General features: G+C 44.3%; 2 protein-coding genes across 6 annotated transcripts; both read right to left on the bottom strand.

Moving 5' to 3' along the window:
• Positions 1–673: 673 nt before the first annotated feature.
• tyms (thymidylate synthetase) lies at positions 674–4,206 on the bottom strand. Its single transcript, NM_001141243.1, is given in 7 exon segments — positions 674–883; positions 1,188–1,259; positions 1,391–1,566; positions 1,705–1,806; positions 1,916–2,090; positions 3,645–3,718; positions 3,918–4,206. Coding segments are annotated over 7 exon segments (1,002 nt in total). The 5' UTR covers positions 4,183–4,206; the 3' UTR covers positions 674–745.
• A 271-nt stretch (positions 4,207–4,477) lies between these two features.
• On the bottom strand, positions 4,478–15,690 carry clul1 (clusterin-like 1 (retinal)). Of its 5 annotated transcripts, none has more exons than XM_014180758.2 (9): positions 15,618–15,690; positions 14,519–14,651; positions 12,611–12,759; positions 9,502–9,672; positions 8,914–9,370; positions 8,253–8,387; positions 5,187–5,401; positions 4,881–5,051; positions 4,478–4,716 (listed from the first exon to the last, which is right to left on the bottom strand). In XM_014180758.2, exons 2-9 carry the CDS (start codon positions 14,619–14,621, stop codon positions 4,711–4,713), a joined length of 1,407 nt encoding a protein of 468 aa, XP_014036233.1. In that variant the 5' UTR covers positions 14,622–14,651; positions 15,618–15,690; the 3' UTR covers positions 4,478–4,710. The 5 variants fall into 5 exon arrangements, with proteins under 5 accessions (XP_014036233.1, XP_045566952.1, XP_045566953.1 ...); XM_045710996.1 differs by having other exon boundaries at positions 14,541–14,651; positions 15,612–15,649; XM_045710997.1 differs by having other exon boundaries at positions 14,541–14,651; positions 15,618–15,635.
• Between the last annotated feature and the right edge of the window lie 4,874 nt (positions 15,691–20,564).

The following is a 20,564-nucleotide window of genomic DNA, read 5'->3' as shown; positions in this document are numbered from 1 at the left end:
GCATTTCTGTTTTAGTCTAATAAATTTGCAAATATATTTAAAAAAAACTTTTTGAAGGTCCAGGGGGAGGGACCTTCTCCAACAGTTGAGAAGGAAGTGAGGAAATAAGATGAGGAATCACAAAGACAAATTCAGAAAGAGCCCAGGCCTCAGATCCTTCTCACTTCCCCTTATCACCTTGGAGATGGAAGCATGTCCCAGGATGTTGTCAGGGGAGGTGGGCTCTTCGATCCACATGGCTTTGTACTCACCCAGCCTGGTCCCCCACGTCCAACCTCTGGTTGGCATCGATCATCTTAAAACAGAAGACAATTGGCTGCAGGATGAATTGGTCCAATCAACTGCATTATGTTTACTGCATCCAATGGCGTAACAGATTAGATTTACCTGTGTTGTTGGGTCCAATCATCTGCGGTATGAGACTTCACTGGTGAATGTCATCCTCTAGGTCAGCCCCCACCATCACTTTGAACTTGGTCCATCCATCATTTAGTGCAAGACTGTGGGGGCTGACCTAGAGGATGACATTCGCCAGTGAAGCCTCATACAGCAAATGATTGGACACACTGGTAAATCTAGTTACGCCATTGGATGCAGTAAACCTCATAATGCTGCGCACAACTATAGGAACATACAGAGAGAGGCACACAGACTGACATAGATACAGTGCCTTCAGAAAGTATTGAACTTTATTTACAAAAAAAACCAACAACATCCACACATATATTAGTTCATTGAAGCCCATTTAAACTGCCATCTGCATTTTGATGGTGGGGTGGGGATTGTAGTCAACAATCTCAAAGTCTTCTGCACGGAAGTCATCTATTTTCTCAACCGTCCGGAGTAGCTTCAGCTTGGGGAAGGGCCGAATCTCTCTCTGGAGCTGTAAGGGAAGAGTCATCACGTTTAGGCTGTGGCCAGACGTGTCCGAAAACTATAGATCGAGACAATGGTTCTTAAAATGGGAGTCATCCGTTGACGGACAACATCAAAATGCACAATATTATTACATTGTAGAAAATAGTAAAAAATTAAGAAAAACCCTTGAATGAGTAGGCGTGGCCAAACTTTTGACTGGCACTGTATGCATGTATACATCTCATTGGCCGTAGCATTACACACCTGTCACTGCAGTGTATATCTCAACGCCAAAGTTGCCCGTGTTGCTGTATCGGTCATGAACCTACCTGCACTTTGAGGGGTTCGATGTGGTTGCTGTAGATGTGAGCATCTCCCAGAGTGTGCACAAAGTCCCCAGGCTAAAGGGAAAAAGGCAAGAAATCTCTTGTTTTACTACACCTCTTATTAAAAGGTTAAAATATCATCATTTCTTTGAGTCAAAGGAAGGGAGGTGTTGAGAGTAGGGAGTTTAAACCAGTGTTTGCCCCACCTTGAGTCCTGTGATGTGGGCGATCATGTAGGTGAGGAGGGCGTAGCTGGCGATGTTGAAGGGCACTCCCAAGCCCATGTCCCCCGAGCGCTGGTACAGCTGGCACGACAACTCCCCATCAATGACATAGAACTGGCACAGGGCATGGCAGGGGGGCAGCACCATGTGGGGCAGGTCTGGGAACAGCACAGGAGCGGGTGTGAGCGATACAAACCAACACTGACTGTTAAGTGTGGAATACACAGTGAAATCATTACTGCAAATGTAATATCTAGGCCTATGCAAAATCAGGATGGAATATTTTTGTCAAATACCCTTGGGGTTCCATGCACACATGATGATTCTCCTGTCTTCTGGATTAGTCTTGATAGTGTCAATAACCTTCTGTAGTTGGTCAACACCTTGTCCTGTGTAATCTATAAAGTGAAGTATTATGCAAGAGAATTAAGCACTACAGTTAAAATTGGTTGGATTGAAACACTCAACATAATCCTACAACACCATATCAGTGTCAGGGTGATGTACCTTTGTGCATGTCGCTGTATTCTGCACCATAGTGCCTCCACTGGAAACCATACACGGGTCCCAAGTCTCCCTCCTCCCGGTCTGTAAACCCCATTTTGTCCAGGAACTGTCTCGATCCATTTGCGTCCCAGATCCTCACCCCTTTCTCTGTGAGCTCCTTAGCATTTGTTGAGCCCTACAGCAAACACACAGAACAAGATCTGTCAACTTCACTGCCCGATGTATTGGTATGGCGCACCATCTAGTGGAAATAGTATGCAAGTGTGTATAGGCACTGGCACATTAAATTCAATGCATTATAACAGTGACCACGTTTACGTGCACACAGTATTCCGGATAGTAGCTCATATCTCACTTAAGATCTTATTCAGGAATATCTGTTAATATTTGATATCCTGTTCACGAGTATCCCTGTATCCGTGAAAACAGAATATTCCTAATTGAATTTCATATGGGTTAAATGGAACAGTAACTGAAGTATGGACACTGACTGTAGGCCTATAACCTTTCATGTGTAGGGTAATATAATATTAACTCTGCAGAATTATGCATTTCTTGCAGTAAAATGGATACAACAAATTATAATTTTCTTGGCAACAGGAGTGGAGAAATATTTTTTTCAGCATCTCGAGAAAATGCGAAAGGGCATGTAAAGTGTTATCTTCGACACTTATGCACACACAGCATTTCAACCACATAAAACATGTCCCAGACGAACCGAAGTCTTCTCATAAACGCGTTTCATCGGTCTCAGCTTTTAATTTCCTTAAAACCATCAAACTGATGGCATTGGACATTATACACAGGTCCAACCTTTCCACTGTTTTGGAATTATTGCGTTTTCTCCCGGTTCCTAAACGAAACAGACAACCCCACCGGTGTTAACTAGATTAATGCGTTCATTCTATCGATGCATGACGTTATTGTTTTGGTGAGCACTAGTCTTCTAGCGCAACAAGTTATGACAGAAGAGAAGCTGCATGTATTTAACTATAGTTGACAAACAAATGGCCTAACAAATGTAGTTAAATATTGCGGGTGAAAGTAGCCAGTATGCATTAAGGTCCAGTATGGAGTATCAGCAAAATAAATGGCATTATTATGGTGGCTCTAACTGCACAGGTAACCTACTGTTTGACAATCAGATGGAAACGTCACCAGACTGCCAACAGTCTATGGTGTTGTGCGATGACGTTTGAATCATGTGTTAGCAGTCTAGGGTGTTGTGCGACGATGGCGCGATTTATGCAACTGAGCCTGCAACTGAGCCTGCGCAGACCGCGACAAACACTAAACCGAATAAGTTGTTTACATTTTATTATTTTTCTCCTTTATTTAACTAGGCAAGTAAGTTAAGAACAAATTCTTATTTTCAATGGCGGCCTAGGAACAGTGGGTTAACTGCCTTGTTCAGGGGCAGAACGACAGATGTGTACCTTGTCAGCTCGGGGATTTGAACTTGCAACATTTCGGTTACTAGTCCAACACTAACTAACCACTAGGCTATGCATGCCAGTTTCCCGTCTAAAAATCAGCATATCCTAGGCATTTTATCCTGGTTTCACATAACCGGAATACAAACTTTTCCGGGTTATTGTTAAGGGGATATGTTAATATTAGTCAATTCAAAAACAGAATACTTGAGTATTCCGAATAATATCGGGATATTGGTGTGCATGTAAACGTGGTCACTGGTGCATTATTTCGGAAGACCTGGCTTCATTCTTACTTTGATAAACCACAGTAGTTCTTCGAGAATTCCTTTCCAGAAAACCCTTTTCGTCGTCAGCAAAGGAAACTGATCTGGAATGATAAACGAAAAAAAAAAAAAGCTAGTCATTTGAACAGAGGTCCCATGCAAAGCCAGTTTAAGGAGGTAACGTTCAACTTAGGTTATGCAATTCCCGCCATGGCGGAAAAATGTTTTAATCGTGCATTGACTTGTTTTAACAGGCAACGCACAACTTCCAACACATACTGAACATTAGTTAAATCGACTTACCCCGGAGACTGTATCTCGTTTGTGAACCGAAAACTGAGATGACCCCCGTTCCTGTTCGGTCTCCCTTTCGATGTCCATGTTGCAAAATGTATTCACATTGGTTCAGATACCCGCGTTCATCACATAAGAGAGAGAACGAACTTTGTCCCACCTGACTATCTGCTTTCTTAGGCTCCTCGTTCTTACTAGGTGCGGCTGTGTGTATGTCAGAAGTAGCAGGCATTTTGTTGGTTAGTTTCACAAAAACAATACTGACACAATTCATGCACTGGTTACCTTCTTCAACTCCTTTGTCAAATTTAAAATTTGCCGGTTTATTTTGGTTGTCCTCTCAAAGACACGCCTACATAGAAGATATAACTCCAATCAAGTAAGAGACGAGGGCAAGCGAGCGTCTTGGTTTTACAACTGGACCAATGGGAGATTGGAAAAAAACGCGCAAAATGTAATCCCCGCCTCTCTATATGCCGCGAAATTCATACTTTACACCTTGTTTGGGGGGGGGGGGTATTTATCCGAAGCGAGTGATGTATGAACATAAATAAAAAATGAACCATGGAAATGTTCACAGTCACAGTTTAATCATCAGTTAAATGTAAAAGTTCATCAAACACGTAAGCATGTTTGCTTAAATTTTTTTTATTCCATCACTTAGTGTGTAGAGTATAGCTCATAGCTCGACCTAATGTTGCATACAACCTTAAACATAATGCTCCATTCCAAGGAACTGGTAGACACACAATGGCAAATTGAGTCTTATAAATAGCACAGCTTGCAAAATCCTCGGATTACTTCATATCTGTGAAAGGATCAGAAACAATGCAGGATACAACCCATTACTTTGGCATTTATAACTAGCTTGGGCCTATAACATACTGTATGAGACATGTAAATTATAAGGAATTGTCTGGGTACTGTAATCATGGCATGTATGTTTTGCCCAGCTGCAGACTTTATACTTACCTTTGACTGTTTGTAGTGGGCCAGGGCCTCTTGGACCACATACTGAATGAAGGCAGAGTCCTGCACCTCTAGCTCTGCTGGGACGGAGAGGGTTAATGAAGGAGAGTTCAGGATGTTCAACACCACTCTGGTGTCACCTTTAAACCCGTTATCCCTCAACTGTAGAACCACCTGAAAACATATAACAACACGGTAATCATAAGAATAATATTTGTTTTTTTCTAAAGGGCTGAAATCATCATCAACAGCATCATCATCATCGGAGGTACATAAGGACAACCATTTACGTGTGTACTGTGAACTTACCGCGCTCACACCAAAGATGTGCTGAGGACCCAGGGTGCCATTGGTGAGCTGCGTCACCCAGCCATATTTGGCCTCCATGGTGTTGAGCCAGGTGTGTGTATCATCCGTGTGTTTCTGGACCACCTGCAGCATCTCCTCATACTGCAGACGAGACGTGTTGAGCAGCAGGTAGGTCTCCTCCAGCGCAGAGTGGAGTTCCCTAACACTGGGACACTCTGGGGGAACATGATACAGATAGGGGGGAGTGGGGAAAATGTTGACATTTCTTACATTCAGCATCACTCTGTCAAGGGAAATATAGTATTCTTTCTAACAAAGATGTCTACATATACTGTATGTCAGGATGTTGTGTATCCCTGGAAATAATCAGAATTTATGTAAACATTACCGCTGGACAGGGTATGTTAAGCCGCCTACTTTCTGTACTAAATGTAATATTATCACTACCTTTTAAAACCATGTCTATCTTTCTTTCCCAAACACAATTCAACACAATCACATTTTTGTCTTTTAATAATTTTAAGCAGCTATTAACACAGGTTTAACTTTTTTTAAACACTTTTTAAAACACTTTTAACATAGGCCAGGCCCTGTTGTTACCTCATATCCCAGCGATAATGCCTTGCCTGGGACAAAAACACTTCAATTTCAACTTGCCATTGGCTCAATTTACCCCAAGGCAAACATTTTGACTATATTAGCCCACTGTCACGTCCTGACCAGTATAGAGGATATTTGGTTATTGTAGTTTGGTCAGGACGTGGCAGAGGGGAGTTGATGTATGTGTATGGGGTTTGTCACTGGTCTATGTCTGTGGTTCTATGTATAGTTAATTCGGGTTGGACTCCCAATTGAAGGCAGGTGTGTTGAGTTGCCCTTGATTGAGAGTCCTATATAGGAGGGTGTGTTTGTCTTTGTGTTTTGTGGGTAGTTGTTTTTGCACTGCGTTTTGTATAGCCTGCAAGACTGTTGTACTGTCGTGTTTCTTGTTTTTGTATAGTGTTCACATTCTTGATTAATTAAATTCAAAGATGAACACGAACTCCGCTGCGTATTGGTCTACTTTCTCAAACAAGGACTTCTCTGTTTCGTCTGAGGACGAAGACAGTTGTGACAGAACTACCCACCATACCAGGACCAAGCAGCGGAGGAATTCTGGCGAGGACTGGGGAACACGGCGGGTAAGGGAGCCCGAGAGGCAGCCCCAATAATTTTTGGGGGGGGCACAACGGCTGTTTGGCGGGCGAGAATGGAGCCCCAGGCCAGCTCCCCGTACCCTTGTGGGGCAGAGACAGACTGGACAGGTCCCGTGCTTTGGGGTAGGGGCTGTGTGAGGCCTGGTATTTTCAGGCCGGTACGCACAGTACCAGCGCCCCGCATGTGCCAAGGAAGAGTGAGCATCGAGCCTGAAGGGGTGATGCCAACCCTGCGCTCGAGACCGCCAGTGCGCCTCTACGGTCCAGTGTTCCCCGCTACACGCACTAGCCTTGAGGTTCGTGTCTCCAGGCTGGCACGTCCATTACCAGCCCCACACATCAGGCATCTAGTGCGTCAGCCCAGCCTCGCCAGTCAGGAGTCGCCAGAGCTGCCCGCCTGCCCGGATCAGCCAGAGCTGCCCGCCTGCCCGGATCAGCCAGAGCTGCCCGCCTGCCCGGATCAGCCAGAGCGGCCCGCCTGCCCGGATCAGCCAGAGCGGCCCGCCTGCCCAGAGCGGCCCGCCTGTCCTCCGGCCCAGCCCGAGCGGCCCGCCTGTCCTCCGGCCCAGCCCGAGCGGCCCGCCTGTCCTCCGGCCCAGCCCGAGCGGTCCGTCTGCCCGGCGCAGCCATCGACGCCACCTAAGTGGGCGACGCCGAAAGTGGAGCGAGGTCTACGTCCCGCACCTGAGCCGCCTTCTATATAGGTGGGTTGGGGAGGGGGGGGTGTAGCACAGTGGCGTCGTTGACGGCATCCTCCCTTCCCTCCCTTGTTGTTTAGGGGATTTTTTTGTTGTTGTTTTGGGTTTTATTTCTGTGTTTTGTGTAGGTGCATTCCGGAGCTGCTCCTTTGAGGGGGGGTACTGTCATGTCCTGACCAGTATAGAGGATATTTGGTTATTGTAGTTTGGTCAGGACGTGGCAGAGGGGAGTTGATGTATGGGGTTTGTCACTGGTCTATGTCTGTGGTTCTATGTATAGTTAATTGGGGTTGGACTCCCAATTGAAGGCAGGTGTGTTGAGTTGCCTTTGATTGCGAGTCCTATATAGGAGGGTGTGTTTGTCTTTGTGTTTTGTAGGTAGTTGTTTTTGCACTGCGTTTAGTATAGCCTACAAGACTGTACTGTCGTGTTTCTTGTTTTTGTATAGTGTTCACATTCTTGTTGAATTAAATTCAAAGATGAACACGAACTCCGCTGCGTATTGGTCTACTTTCTCAGACGAGGACTTCTCTGTTTCGTCCGAGGACGAAGACAGTTGTGACACCCACACAGTTACAAGGAAGCAATTTCATGCTAGGTTTAGGACCTCATATTTAAGTTTCTAGAGACCACAACTGATCTATAGAACAATCTTTAAATGATCTACTTTGGTTTAGATACAAGCATCATGAAACCTCTAACACAATAAATTAATTAGACTTGGTGAAAATCAGTTTTTGGACCTAACTTGCTACCACTTTTTCCATGTGGTTTCTTCCTTCACAAACTCCATGAATTGACAACCTCTTCCTATTTGGTGAAATTAGACATTTTGTGTATGGTTTCCTAGAAACAAGGGTAGTTCAACTTACCCATTTTGCTCAACTTACCCCATTCTCCCCTATAACACTGTGCTTGCTTAACAGTATAGCTTCCTTACCTGTCCCTGTCTTAGCTAATTACACTAGAAAAGCTAGTGATTTGCAAATTGAGACCAACTCTGTTACAGGCATGGTTCAAACACTTAAGTTAACAGTCTAGAATCTAGACTGTAGAACACCATTTCATGGGAATCCCCAAGGGGGCGCAATGTGTAATTTGAACCATGTGTTCCAATAGGACAGGAAACCTTTTAATTAAATGAGAGTTCAATAATGAGCGTCAATATTTACCTTTCACCAAAGTGTCCTGACAGGACTCGCACAGTCTCTGCAGCTGCCAGCACTCTGCTGCCTGCCTGCGGAGCTGTCTGCAGAGATACATGTCTGGGAAAGGAACTGGGACCCAGCTCCAGCTAGGGAATGACTCTGTGTTTTTGGAAAGGGGCACAGCACACAGGAAAACATAATCAGAGCTGTATCATATTAGAGAGACAACAACAATGGTTTGGGAAGTCAATGGGAGAAATGATCAATTCTTCCTTCGTTGTTATTTTGTCTCTAAATCTAAAGGCACAAACTAGATTCGAGTCAATGTCTTACGTAGCTGAACATGTTATTACTCCAACCTCATGAAAGTGATGAAGGAGTGCCCCTGATTTGACGGCCTGCACATGAGCACGATGATACAGTGTTATGCGCATGAGCTTAGCTAGCCAACATTGCCATGACATCGCCTACAAGCGCAATCTGGGATTTATATTGGAGGAGCAGTTTCTAGGCATCTTCATACTATACAATCTTTGACTATAGTACTTAGATCTTTAAATCTCAACATTATATAATGGTATATGAATGGTATATGAAATAGATACTGTATTTCCTGACAAATCTGATAACGATCAAATTTACCAGTAGTCTGAATGTGTATCGAATGGCTATTATCATTGGATACCTCTCTGCTGCCAAGACTCCTCATCTACAGCCTCCTGCATCTCGTCCAGGACATCTGTCATTGCATCGCTGAAGTCTTCCACTACCGCTCGGCCAAAGTCATATACTTCCTCCAGCACATCATCTAGGCCCATGCTGCCAAGGCGGCCCATGCCCATGAAGAAGCCCCCACTAGGGGACTCCTGTGTCGGGGAGAGGGGCTTGGGTTTCAGCTTAGTGGTGAAGGCCACCCAGAAGCCATGGCCAAACTCTTGGTGCATCTTGTTGACCAGCTCTGTGCTCCGGTTGTGCAGGGAGCTCATTTTCCCTTGCATCTGACTGAAGGAGGCATTCAGCCGCACCAGCTCAAGATCTGGATCGTCTGAGTTCTGGGTCTGGTTCAGGTTATCTTGGTTCTGATTGACAACCTGGTCTGGAGTTTCCAGTTGGGAGGATAACTTCCTGAAGAACTCGTCAACCTGTGAGCAGAAGAGAACCAAATACCTAAATGGAGCTGAATTTGTACCAATCTTGGGCCTACTTGATAAGACATGGGTCGATGCAGCCGTGGATGTGTAAGGGGCCTTGAAGGCAGAGATAAAGGCCTTACTTTGAAAGAGAAGGAGGAGAAGCCTCTTCGGCAGGTGGAGGTGTAAAATGTCTTACACGTGTCTTCCAGGCAGGGTCGACACTCCATAAATGATGTCCTTAGCGTATCATGGCACTGCTCCTCCGCCTTCTGAAGCTTTAGCTCCGCCTCTGTGGCCAGTTGCACTGCCCCCTTCAGTAAAATAAAGAGTAAGGTGTAGTTGCCCTTAGATGCAGATCTTGGGTCCGTTTTGCATTTCCCCCCCACTAATGGTTATGGTTAGGCTTGGGAGAGGAGAAGCTGATCCTAGATCTGTACCTAGAGGAAACTTCACTCTGGAATAGACCATATTGGGAACTAAAACGCAGCCAAAATTGTAAATTCAATAGCAAACTGGGGTGTTCTTTATAGGTATTAACAGGCAAGATCAACTGGACAGACTTAATGGAACCACATTTCAATGATCATAACTATGAAAAAGTATTGTGCTGCATTTTAATATAACCATGCCTAATGGTCCTTGTACCCTCTCCATTTCTTCCTGGTTACCTCTGTACTAATCTCTGTCAGTGTGTAGGGTGAATGTGTGGTCAATGAGGAGAGAAAGAGGAGGATGTGGTTCTGAGGCCCCTTCAGCTCAGCGGTCCTCCTAGGCCCTGGCTCACAGTACCCTCCCTTCTGAACGAATGCAGAACACAGAGATAAATCTACAGTCAGCCTATTAATCCTGACTGGGCTGTACTCTACGCCCTCCTTAGGTCCACATCCACAACTCACTATCTGCTTTGTATGAGCTTTTTTTTATGAGGCAGAAAATATGTGATGGGTGTCTGTGTATGGGGAAGTCAGATCGTTGGTGTCAGTGTATGTAGAAGAGCCTGTTTGCATCCCAAATGGTACCCTAAACCCTATGCAATATATAGGGAATAGGGTGCCATTTGGGACAGAGGCCGTTAGATTCAGGGTGACTAATGCTGTTTGGACTCCAATCTTTCACTGTGGATTCATTTCTTACAGTGGGGTTTATTTTATTGATGATATAATCAGATATGACGTTATTTATTCATTTGGAGGACATTCTCATCCCCGGGGAAGAGCATAACTTACATATTTGTACATGTGCTTAATAGAGTTACATTAACACAAATCGGCTCGTGCCTTAAATGATGTGGTGTGTTCAACCAAGTGCTATCTTTCACTGCCTAAATCATATGCAGATAATAATCTGTGATTTGTTATTATCGTGGTACCTTATACAGTGCCTTCGGAAAGTATTCAGACCCCTTGACTTTTTCCACATTTTGTTACGTTACAGCCTTATTCTAAAAGTGATTAAAACATTTTTTCCCCCTCATCAATCTACACACAATACCCCATAATGACAATGCAAAAACAGTTTTTTTTCAATTGTACATCTACGCCCTCCTTAAGTCCACATCCACAACTCAGTGACTGCTTTGTGGTCTCTGTATGAGACTTTTTTTATGAGGCAGAAAATATGTGATGGGTTTCTGTGTATGGGGAAGTCAGATCTGCAGCATTTTGGTCCCCAAGAACACAGTGGCCTCCATCATTCTTAAATGGAAGAAGTTTGGAACTTGATTGGAGTCCACCTGTGGAAAATTCAATTGATTGGACATGAATTGGAAAGGCACACACCTGTCTATATAAGGTCCCACAGTTGACAGTGCATGTCAGAGCAAAAAACAAGCCATGAGGTAGAAGAAATTGTCGTAGAACTCCGAGACAAGATTGTGTCGAGGCACAGATCTGGGGAAGGGTACCAAAACATTTCTGCAGCATTGAAGTTCCCCAGAACACAGTGGCCTTACATCATTCTGGAATAAGTTTGGACTCACCAAAACTCTTCCTAGAGCTGGCAGCCCAGCCAAACTGAGCAATTGGGGGAAAGGGTCTTGGTCAGGGAGGTGACCAAGAACTTGATGGTCACTCTGACAGAGCTCCAGAGTTCCTCTGTGGAGATGGGAGAACCTTCCAGAAGACAACCATCTCTGCAGCACTCCACCAATCAGGCCTTTATGGTGGTGTGGCCAGACAGAAGCCACTCCTCAGTAAAAGGCACATGAAAGCCCGCTTGGAGTTTGTCAAAAGGCACCTAAAGACTCTCAGACCATGAGAAACAACATTCTCTAGTCTGATGAAACCAAGATTGAACTCTTTGGCCTGAATGCCAAGCATCACGCCTGGAGGAAACCTGGCACCGTCCCTACAGTGAAGCATGGTGGTGGCAGCATCATGCTGTTGGGATGTTTTTCAGCGGCAGGGACTGGGAGACTAGTCAGGATCGAAGGAAAGATGAATGGAGCAAAATACAGAGAGATTCTTGATGAAAACCTGCTCCAGAGTGCTTAGGACCTCAGACTGGGATGAAGGTTCACCTTCCAACAGGACAATGACCCGAAGCACACAGCCAAGACAATGCAGGAGTGGCTTTGGGACAAGTCTCTGAATGTCCTTGAGTGTCCCATTTAGAGCCTGGACTTAAACCCGATCAAACATCTCTAGAGAGACCTGAAAATAGCTGTGCAGCGACGCTTCCCATACAACCTGACAGAGCTTGAGAGGATCTGCAGAGAGGAATGGGAGAAACTCTCCAAATATCACATTTACATAAGTATTCAGACCCTTTACTCAGTACTTTGTTGAAGAACCTTTGGCAGCGATAACAGCCTCAAGTCTTCTTGGGTATAACGATACAAGCTTGGCACACCTGTATTTGGGGAGTTTCACCCATTCTCTCTGTACTTTGCTCCATTCATCTTTGTTTCCTCTGACCCATTGGTTCGGCTGGCTTCCGGGTTAAGCGTGCATGGTGCCAAGAAGCATTGAGGCTTGGCGGGGTTGTGTTTCGAGGGACGCACGGCTCTCGACCTTCGCCTCTCCCGAGTCCGTACAGGAGTTGCAGCGATGGGATAAGACTGTAACTACCAACTGGATATGACAAAAGTTCTACAAACCTGTTTTTGCTTTGTCATTTTGGGGTATTGTGTGTGGATTGATGAAGGGGAAGAAACAAATTAATCCAGGGCTATGAATACTTTCTGAATGCACTGTATATGTTACTGTATGATGATTTTATGTGCACTGCTTTGTCTGTGAAATAGCTTACCTTCCTCTTGTCGCTACTTTCTTTGAGGGTCTTCATGAGGTGTTCATGCTTCTCTTGGTTCTTCTCCATCACCTCCTTCATCCGCTTCACCCCAAACAAGGCTCTCTTCATCTCCTCATCAACATAATGCTCACCATCCCTCGACAGCCCTGGACCCAGAACCAACAGAGAAAACATCTGGATATAGGCCAGACGGATTACCAGGACATGTACTCAGAGCATGCACGGACCAACTGGCAAGTGCATTCACTGACATTTTCAACCTCTCCCTGACCGAGTCTCTAATACCTACATGTTTCAAGCAGACCACCATAATCCCTGTGCCCAAGAAAGCGAAGGTAACCTGCCTAAATGACTACAGCCCCGTAGCACTCACGTAGGTAGCCATGAAGTGCTTTGAAAGGCTGGTCATGGCTCACATCAACACCATCATCCCAGAAACCCTAGACCCACTCCAATTTGCATACCACCCCAACAGGTCCACAGGTCCACAGACGATGCAATCTCAATCACACTCCACACTGCCTCTTTCCCACCTGGACAAAAACTTTCTGACGGGCCGCCCCCAGGTGGTAAGGGTAGACCACAACACATCTGCCACGCTGATCCTCAACACGGAGGCCCCTCAGGGGTGGCTGCTCAGTCCCCTCCTGTACTCCCTGTTCACCCACGACTGCGTGGCCAAGCACGACTCCAACACCATCATTAAGTTTGCTGACGACACAATGGTGGTAGGCCTGATCACCGACAACAATGAGACAGCCTATAGGGAGGAGGTCAGAGACCTGGCAGTGTGGTGCCAGGACAACAACCTCTCCCTCAACGTGAGCAACACAAAGGAGATATGATCGTGGACTACAGGAAAAGGAGGGCCGAACACACCCCCATTCACATCGACAGGGCTGTAGTGGAACGGGTCGAGAGATTCAAGTTCCTTGGTATCCACATCACCAACAAACTATCATGGTCCAAACACACCAAGAAAGTTGTGAAGAGGGCACAACAATGCCTATTCCCCCTTAGCAGACTGAAAAGATTTGGCATGGGTCCCCAGATCCTTTAAAAGTTCTACAGCTGCACCATCGAGAGCATCCTGACCGGTTGCATCACCGCTTGGTATAGCAACTGCTCGGCATCCGACCGCAAGGCACTTCAGAGGGTAGTGCGTACAGCCCAGTACATCACTGGGGCCAAGATACCTAACATCCAGGACCTATGTACTAGGCGGTGTCAGAGGAAGGCCTAAACTCCAGTCACCCAAGTCATAGACTATTCTCTCTGCTACTGCATGGCAAGCAGTACCAGAGCACCAAGTCTAGGTCCAAAAGGCTCCTTAACAGCTTCTACCCCCAAGCCATAAGACTGCTGAGCAATTAATGAAATGGCTACCCAGACTATTTACATTGACACCCCCTTTGTTTTTACACTGCTGCTACTCGCTGTTTATTATCTATGCATAGTCACTTTACCCCTACCTACATGTACAAATTACCTCGACTAACCTGTACCCCCACACATTGACTCGGTACCGGTACCCCCTGTATATAGCCTCGTTATTGTTATTTTATTGTGTTAATACTTACTTTTGTTTGTTTTATTAAATACTCTGTTTTTTTAACTGCATTGTTGGTTAAGTGCTTGAAAGTAAGCATTTCAAGGTCTACACCTGTTGTATTCGGCGTATGTGACAAATAATATTTTATTTTATTTCATTTGATTGCCATTATGTGACATCGACCTGGTAAAGTATGGTCCTTGCAATGCCAGGTTTGTGGGTTCAAGGAATATGAATATGCTTGCATGCACTACTGTAAGTCACTTTGGATAAAAGGGTTTGCTAAACGTCATATGTTGGATAAAGGTGATGAAAGTTGCATGTGGTATAGTACATTTCAAAAGAGGTCTCACCCTGGAGAACATCCTCACTCACTTCTGGGGGAGAGGGGTCGGGGCCACAATGCAGGACCCCAAGAGATGAAATGTAGAGGGTGAGAATCAGCAGTGCTCTCATCTTCACTGGCTTACTCTCACAGGTGCAGCTCTGAAACACAACCAATTGGTTAAATATTATTACTTGAAGTAAGATCAATACAGAAAAACGTGCTCTCTTGACTGGCCCGTAGGCATGTCACAATGGGCCGCCGGATTACCGTGGCTCTGCGGCTGTGGACTTTGAATTGGGCTTTAGAGTGATGACTTCTTCTTATGTAACCTTCCCGGAAGTCATTGCTTCATCTACAATTCTTGATCTTGTCTGATCTTCACAGATAAGAGGATTTGAATAGACACCTGACGTGACGAAGGGATTCCGTTGTCTGCCACAAGGGGGTGCAAATATCTTAAGCATTCAAAGGAGTCATGAAAATAGGCCAATGATTTCGAAGTCATAAAGGGCAACGGATGGGTACAATCAATAGCTAGATAGACTATTTATGCTTATTGTTCAAATGTTAGGGATGGGTTATACCTAAAATAATCTGTCTCTCTCCACTAAAATGCAAATTAGTTAACTGAATAGTGGCTGGTAAACTACATGGTAAACTGAATAGCAACCAGGGTTGGGGTCAATTCTGTTTCCATTCCAATCAATTCAGGAAGTACACTGAAATTCCAATTCTCTTCTATGCTTTTCAATAAGGAACATTTGGTTTACTTTCTGAATTGACTGGAATTAAAATTGAATTGACTCCAACCCTGATAGCAACTCAATGCTACATAAAAGATTTTTCGTCCTACTGACAATAATCTCCATTTCAGTATGAGCAAAATATCATCCATAGGAAAGAAGACTGCAAAAGCAAAACACATTACAAAACACACCATACCTTTCTCATACCACAATATCAGTCATTGGTTATTGCCAATACAAACAGATATCCTACATACCAGCATTCATAGTAGCCTACATACATGCCTAATTACTTACTTAATACATACCAGAAACCAATCAGAAAGCAAAGCTACAACACGTCATGCTATAGGATGAATGGCACAAACTTACGTTTACCTTGAGAGATGAGAGAAAACAGAAGCAGCAGACTTGGTAGCGCCGTGCGTTCGAGAGTGATGTGTTCGCATTACCCAAGGATTGTTCTATTTATATGACTGTAGACAGCAGTTATCTTAGATCCAATTAGCCTATTTGCAATATCGACCATTAAGCCTGCCGTCATCCGCACCTCACCTGCACAGCTGACTAGGGATTACAGTTTCAGTGCATACATAACAAAAAAACAACAACAATCTGCTTATCTTTTCCATACGACTTCAGAGCCTTTTCTCCACAGGCTACATGTCTCAGTGAAACTATCTCCATGAATCCCCCATATTCACACTTCAGAGAGAGAGACCGACCCATGGCAGACATTGGCACTGAAGTTTGAATGTTGGCTCTACTCTTAATCTAATCTGTTTGCCATGGCCAACACACATACATATCCCAGGGCCTCACGGTGGCTCCACGGCAGAAAGACCCAAACTCCAAACCGAACCCCATGGCACGAAGACCTCCTTTCCCTCTGGCCCCATAATATCCACCATGCATGCAACGCCGCTTTTGCTTTTGCATGATTGAAAAATGACTGTGCTCTGTGTGTGTGTGTGTTTCTGTGTGAATTGGTCTGTGTGAATGTTGTTTCCTTTTCACTTTCTGACCATTTTTATATCATCCTGATCATATTAATATCTAGCTCTGGTCCAGGGCCTTAGTGCACGTTCCTTGACTGACTTAAATGTAGAAATGTGACTAACGCCCTGGACCAGAACTAGTTAATATCTAAACTGTATGGTAGCAGGTTGGTAAATGTGGAGCACATTTGTATTGACATATTCCACATTTTGTTGTGTTACAGAGTTTAAAATGAATTAAATTCACCCATCTACACATAAAACCCCATAATGACAAAGTGAAAACATGTTTTAGTAATTTTTGGAAAATGTATTGTAAATGAAATACAGAAGTATCTCATTTACATAAGTATTCCGCCCCTGAGTCAATACATGTTAGAATCACCTTTGGCAGCAATCACAGCTGTGAGTCTTTCTGGGTAAGTATCTAAGAACTTTGCATACCTGGATTGTACAATATTTGCACAAAATTCTTCAAGCTGTGTCAAGTTGGTTGTTGATCATTCCTAGACAGCCATTTCAAATACAATAAAACAAAATAGTATTTGTCACGTGCCCAATACAACAATAGACCTTACAGTGAAATGCTTACTTACAAGCCCTTAACCAAGAATGCAGTTTAAGAAACATAATTGTTAAGAAAGTATTTACTAAAATAAACTGAAATAAAAAATAATTAAGGCGCAACAATAAAATAACAGTAGCGGGCTATATACAGGGGGTACCGGTACAGAGTCAATGTGCGGGGGCACAGTTTAGTCGAGGTAATTGATGTAATATGTACATGTAGGTAGAGTTAAAGTGATCATGCATAGATAATAAACATAAATTAGCAGCAGCGCAAAAATGGGGAGGGGGGACAATGTAAATAGTCCGAGTAGCCATTTGATTAGCAGTTCAGGAGTCTTATGGCTTGGGGGTAGAAGCTGTTAAGAAGCCTATTGGACCTAGACTTGGCGGTCCGGTACCTCTTGCCGTGCGATAGCAGAGAGAACAGTCTATGACTAGGGTGGCTGGAGCCTTTGGCAATTACATTTTTTTTTCTCTGACACCGCCTGGTATAGAGGTCCTGGATGGCAGGAAGCTTGGCCACAGTGATGTACTGGGCCAAGCTTATCCTAAAAAAACGCGCTACCCTATGTAGTGCCTTGCGGTCGGAGGCTGAGCAGTTGCCATACCAGGCGGTGATACAACCAGTTAGGATGTGAACAGGTGAACAGGGAGTACAGGAGGGGACTGAGCACGCACCCCTGAGAGTCCCCTGTGTTAAGGATCAGCGTGGCAGATGTGTTGTTACCTACCCTTACCACCTGGGGGATGGCCCGTCAGGAAGTCCAGGATCCAGTTGCAGAGGGAAGTGTTTAGTCCCAGGGTCCTTAGCTTAGTGATGGGCTTTGAGGCCACTATGGTGTTGAACACTACGTTGTAGTCAATGAAAAGCATTCTGAAGTAGGTGTTCCTTTTGTCCAGGTGGGAAAGGGCAGTGTGGAGTGCAATAGAGATTGCGTCATCTGTGGCTACAGATGTGAGTGCTACGGGTCGGTAGTCATTTAGGCAGGTTACCTTGGTGTTCTTGGGCACAGGGACTATGGTGGTCTGCTTGAAACATGTTGGTATTACAGACTCAGTCAGGGACAGTTTGAAAATGCCAGTGAAGACATTTGCCAGTTGGTCAGCGCATGCTCTGAGTTCACGTCCTGGTAATCCATCTGGCCCTGCAGCCTTGTGAATGTTGACCTGTTTAAAGGTCTTACTCACATTGGCTATGGAGAGTGTGATCACACAGCTGTCCGGAACAGCTGATACTCTCATGCATGCATCAGTGTTGCTTGCCTCGAAGCGAGCATAGAAGTTCTTTAGCTCGTCTGGTAGGCTCGTGTCACTGGGCAGCACACGGCTGTGCTTCCCTTTGTAGTCCGTAATAGTTTGTAAGCCCTGCCACATCCGACAAGCATCGGAGCCGGTGTAGTAAGATTCAATCTTAGTCCTGTAATGACATTTTGCCTGCTTGATGGTTCGTCGGAGGGCATAGCGGGATTTCTTATAAGCGTCCGGGTTAAAGTCCCACTCCGGCAGCTCTACCCTTTAGCTCAGTGCGGATGTTGCCTGTAATCCATGGCTTCTGGTTGGGGTTTGTACGTTTTCAAGTCTTGTCATAGATTTTCAAGACGATTTAAGTCAGAACTGTAACTAGGCTACTCAGGAACATTCAATGTCATATTGGTAAGCAATTCCAGTGTATATTTGGCCTTCTGTTTTAGGTTATTGTCTTGCTGAAAGGTGAATTTGTCTCACAGTGTCTGTTGGAAAGCAGACTGAACCAGGTTTTCCTCAAGGATTTTGCCTGTGCTTAGCTCTATTGCGTTCCTTTTTATCCTAAAAAAACCCTAGACCTTGCTGATGACAAGCATACCCATAACATGATGCAGCCACCAGCATGCTTGAAAGTATGAAGAGTGGCAATCAGTGATGTGTTGTGTTGGATTTGCCCCAAATATCATGCTTTGTATTCAGGACATAATATTTTACTTTAGTGCCAAATAGCAAACAGGATGCATATTTTGGAATATTATTATTGTATCTTTGTAGTGACTGGGTGTATTGATACACCATCCAACGTGTAATTAATAACTTCACCATGCTCAAAGGGATATTCAATGTCTGCTTTTGTTTTTACCAATCTACCAATAGGTACCCTTCTTTGCGAGGGATTTGAAAACCTCCCTGGTCTTTGTGGTTGAATCTGTTTTTTAAATTCACTGCTCAACTGAGGGACCTTACAGATAATTGTATGTGTGGGGTACATAGATGAGGTAGTCATTCAAAATCATGTAAACATCATTGTAGACAGAGTCCATGCAACTTTTTATGTGACTTCTTAAGCACGTTTACTCCTGAACTTATTAGGGCTTGCCATAACAAAGGGGTTGAATACTTATTGACTCAAGACATTTAAGTTTTTCAATTTAAATTAATTTCTGAAACATTTCGAAAAACATAATTCCACTTTGACATTATGGGATATTGTGTGTAGGCCAGTGACACAAAATCACATCTGAATACATTTTAAATTCAGGCTGTAAGACAACAAAATGTGGAAAAAGTCAAGGGGTGTGAATACTTACTGAAGGCACTGTATTTCTAGTCTGGTTAATATGAACCCTCTGTACTGCAAAGAGCCCTGACACAGCAAATGAGGTCCCAACCTCTAAATGAGGCCCAGCAGGAGTCTGGTGTATAGACTACCTGCCACTCAACTGCTTTCTATCAGCAAGCCCTGATCTCTACCTGGGCCCTAATACCAACCTGCTGCTCCAATTATAGCCAACAGTAAAAAAATTAAATAAAACAAAACTACAAAAAAACTGTTTTGCAGCCATATGGAAAACACTGGATGACCCCTCAAATTATTTCAGACTGGTCTGGAAACCGATACCCTCCGGACTGTGTCATAACAGTCTTGGTTATGGGCTCTTATCCACAAATAAGAAGAGTGAGTCCCAAATGGCAACATATTCCCTATATAATGCGCTATGGGCCCTTGTCAAACAGGATATGGTGCCATTTGGAATGCACCGGAAGCTTTACGAAATGATCTGTTGGCTGCTCTTTAAAGCTTGGGGGATTTTCTGTTTTTCCCTGAAATCGATCTGTTTGTAGAATCAGATTGTGACTGAACGCGTGCCAGAGGATCAGCTTGAGTGCGAACACCAAGGGAGTGTGCTGCAAAACACATGCATGCATGCACCCGCACACAAACACCCACACACACACACACACACACACATAAGCACACGCACTCGCACATACACAATTAATGCTTTGTTTAATGTGGATTTAAGTTCCAAACGTAGGTGACTCTATATTACTTTGGGGCCGTTTTAGACTAAGCAGAAACGCTGTGTGTACTAGTATCCCATTGACACTCAGTAAAACATGTGGCTTTAAGATAAGATAAAAGATACTAATTGCCTTGATGTCCTAATTAGCCTGAGAAGACCCTGTGTATTTGATCAGTGAACTGCATCTGCAGGGCATTGACATTTCAGGGGCCACAAACCAAAGAGGGTAAGGTCTGTGTTTGGGTTCCCATTAGGCTGAATAAAATGGTCTGGCATTCCTAGCAACATTCCCAGCTGTGATAGTAGTAACTTCTCTCAAGGGTGATAATAGTTATTGGAGGTAGTGGAAACTTTATAAAAGAGTGGATGGATGGATATTAAACATTCCAACTGTTTTGTCTAATATCCTATAAATACTACTTGAAGTGAGGAAGAATGCACAAAAAAATTGCAGTGCACTGTCTAATGTCCCAGGCTGGCCCAGT

The sequence above is a fragment of the Salmo salar genome, chromosome ssa29 (assembly GCF_905237065.1).
Source record: "Salmo salar chromosome ssa29, Ssal_v3.1, whole genome shotgun sequence".
NCBI lineage: Eukaryota > Metazoa > Chordata > Actinopteri > Salmoniformes > Salmonidae > Salmo > Salmo salar.
This window is presented reverse-complemented; position numbering and strand designations above follow the sequence as displayed.

Excerpts from the sequence above, each read along its gene's own strand:
- clul1 (XM_014180758.2), bottom strand. The coding sequence starts at position 14,621 with ATGAGAGCACTGCTGATTCTCACCCTCTACATTTCATCTCTTGGGGTC. Across the intron at positions 9,371-9,501 it reads TCTCCTCCTTCTCTTTCAAA|GTTGACGAGTTCTTCAGGAA; the intron begins GTAAGGCCTTTA and ends TTCTGCTCACAG. Across the intron at positions 8,388-8,913 it reads GGAGTCTTGGCAGCAGAGAG|AGTCATTCCCTAGCTGGAGC; the intron begins GTATCCAATGAT and ends CCAAAAACACAG.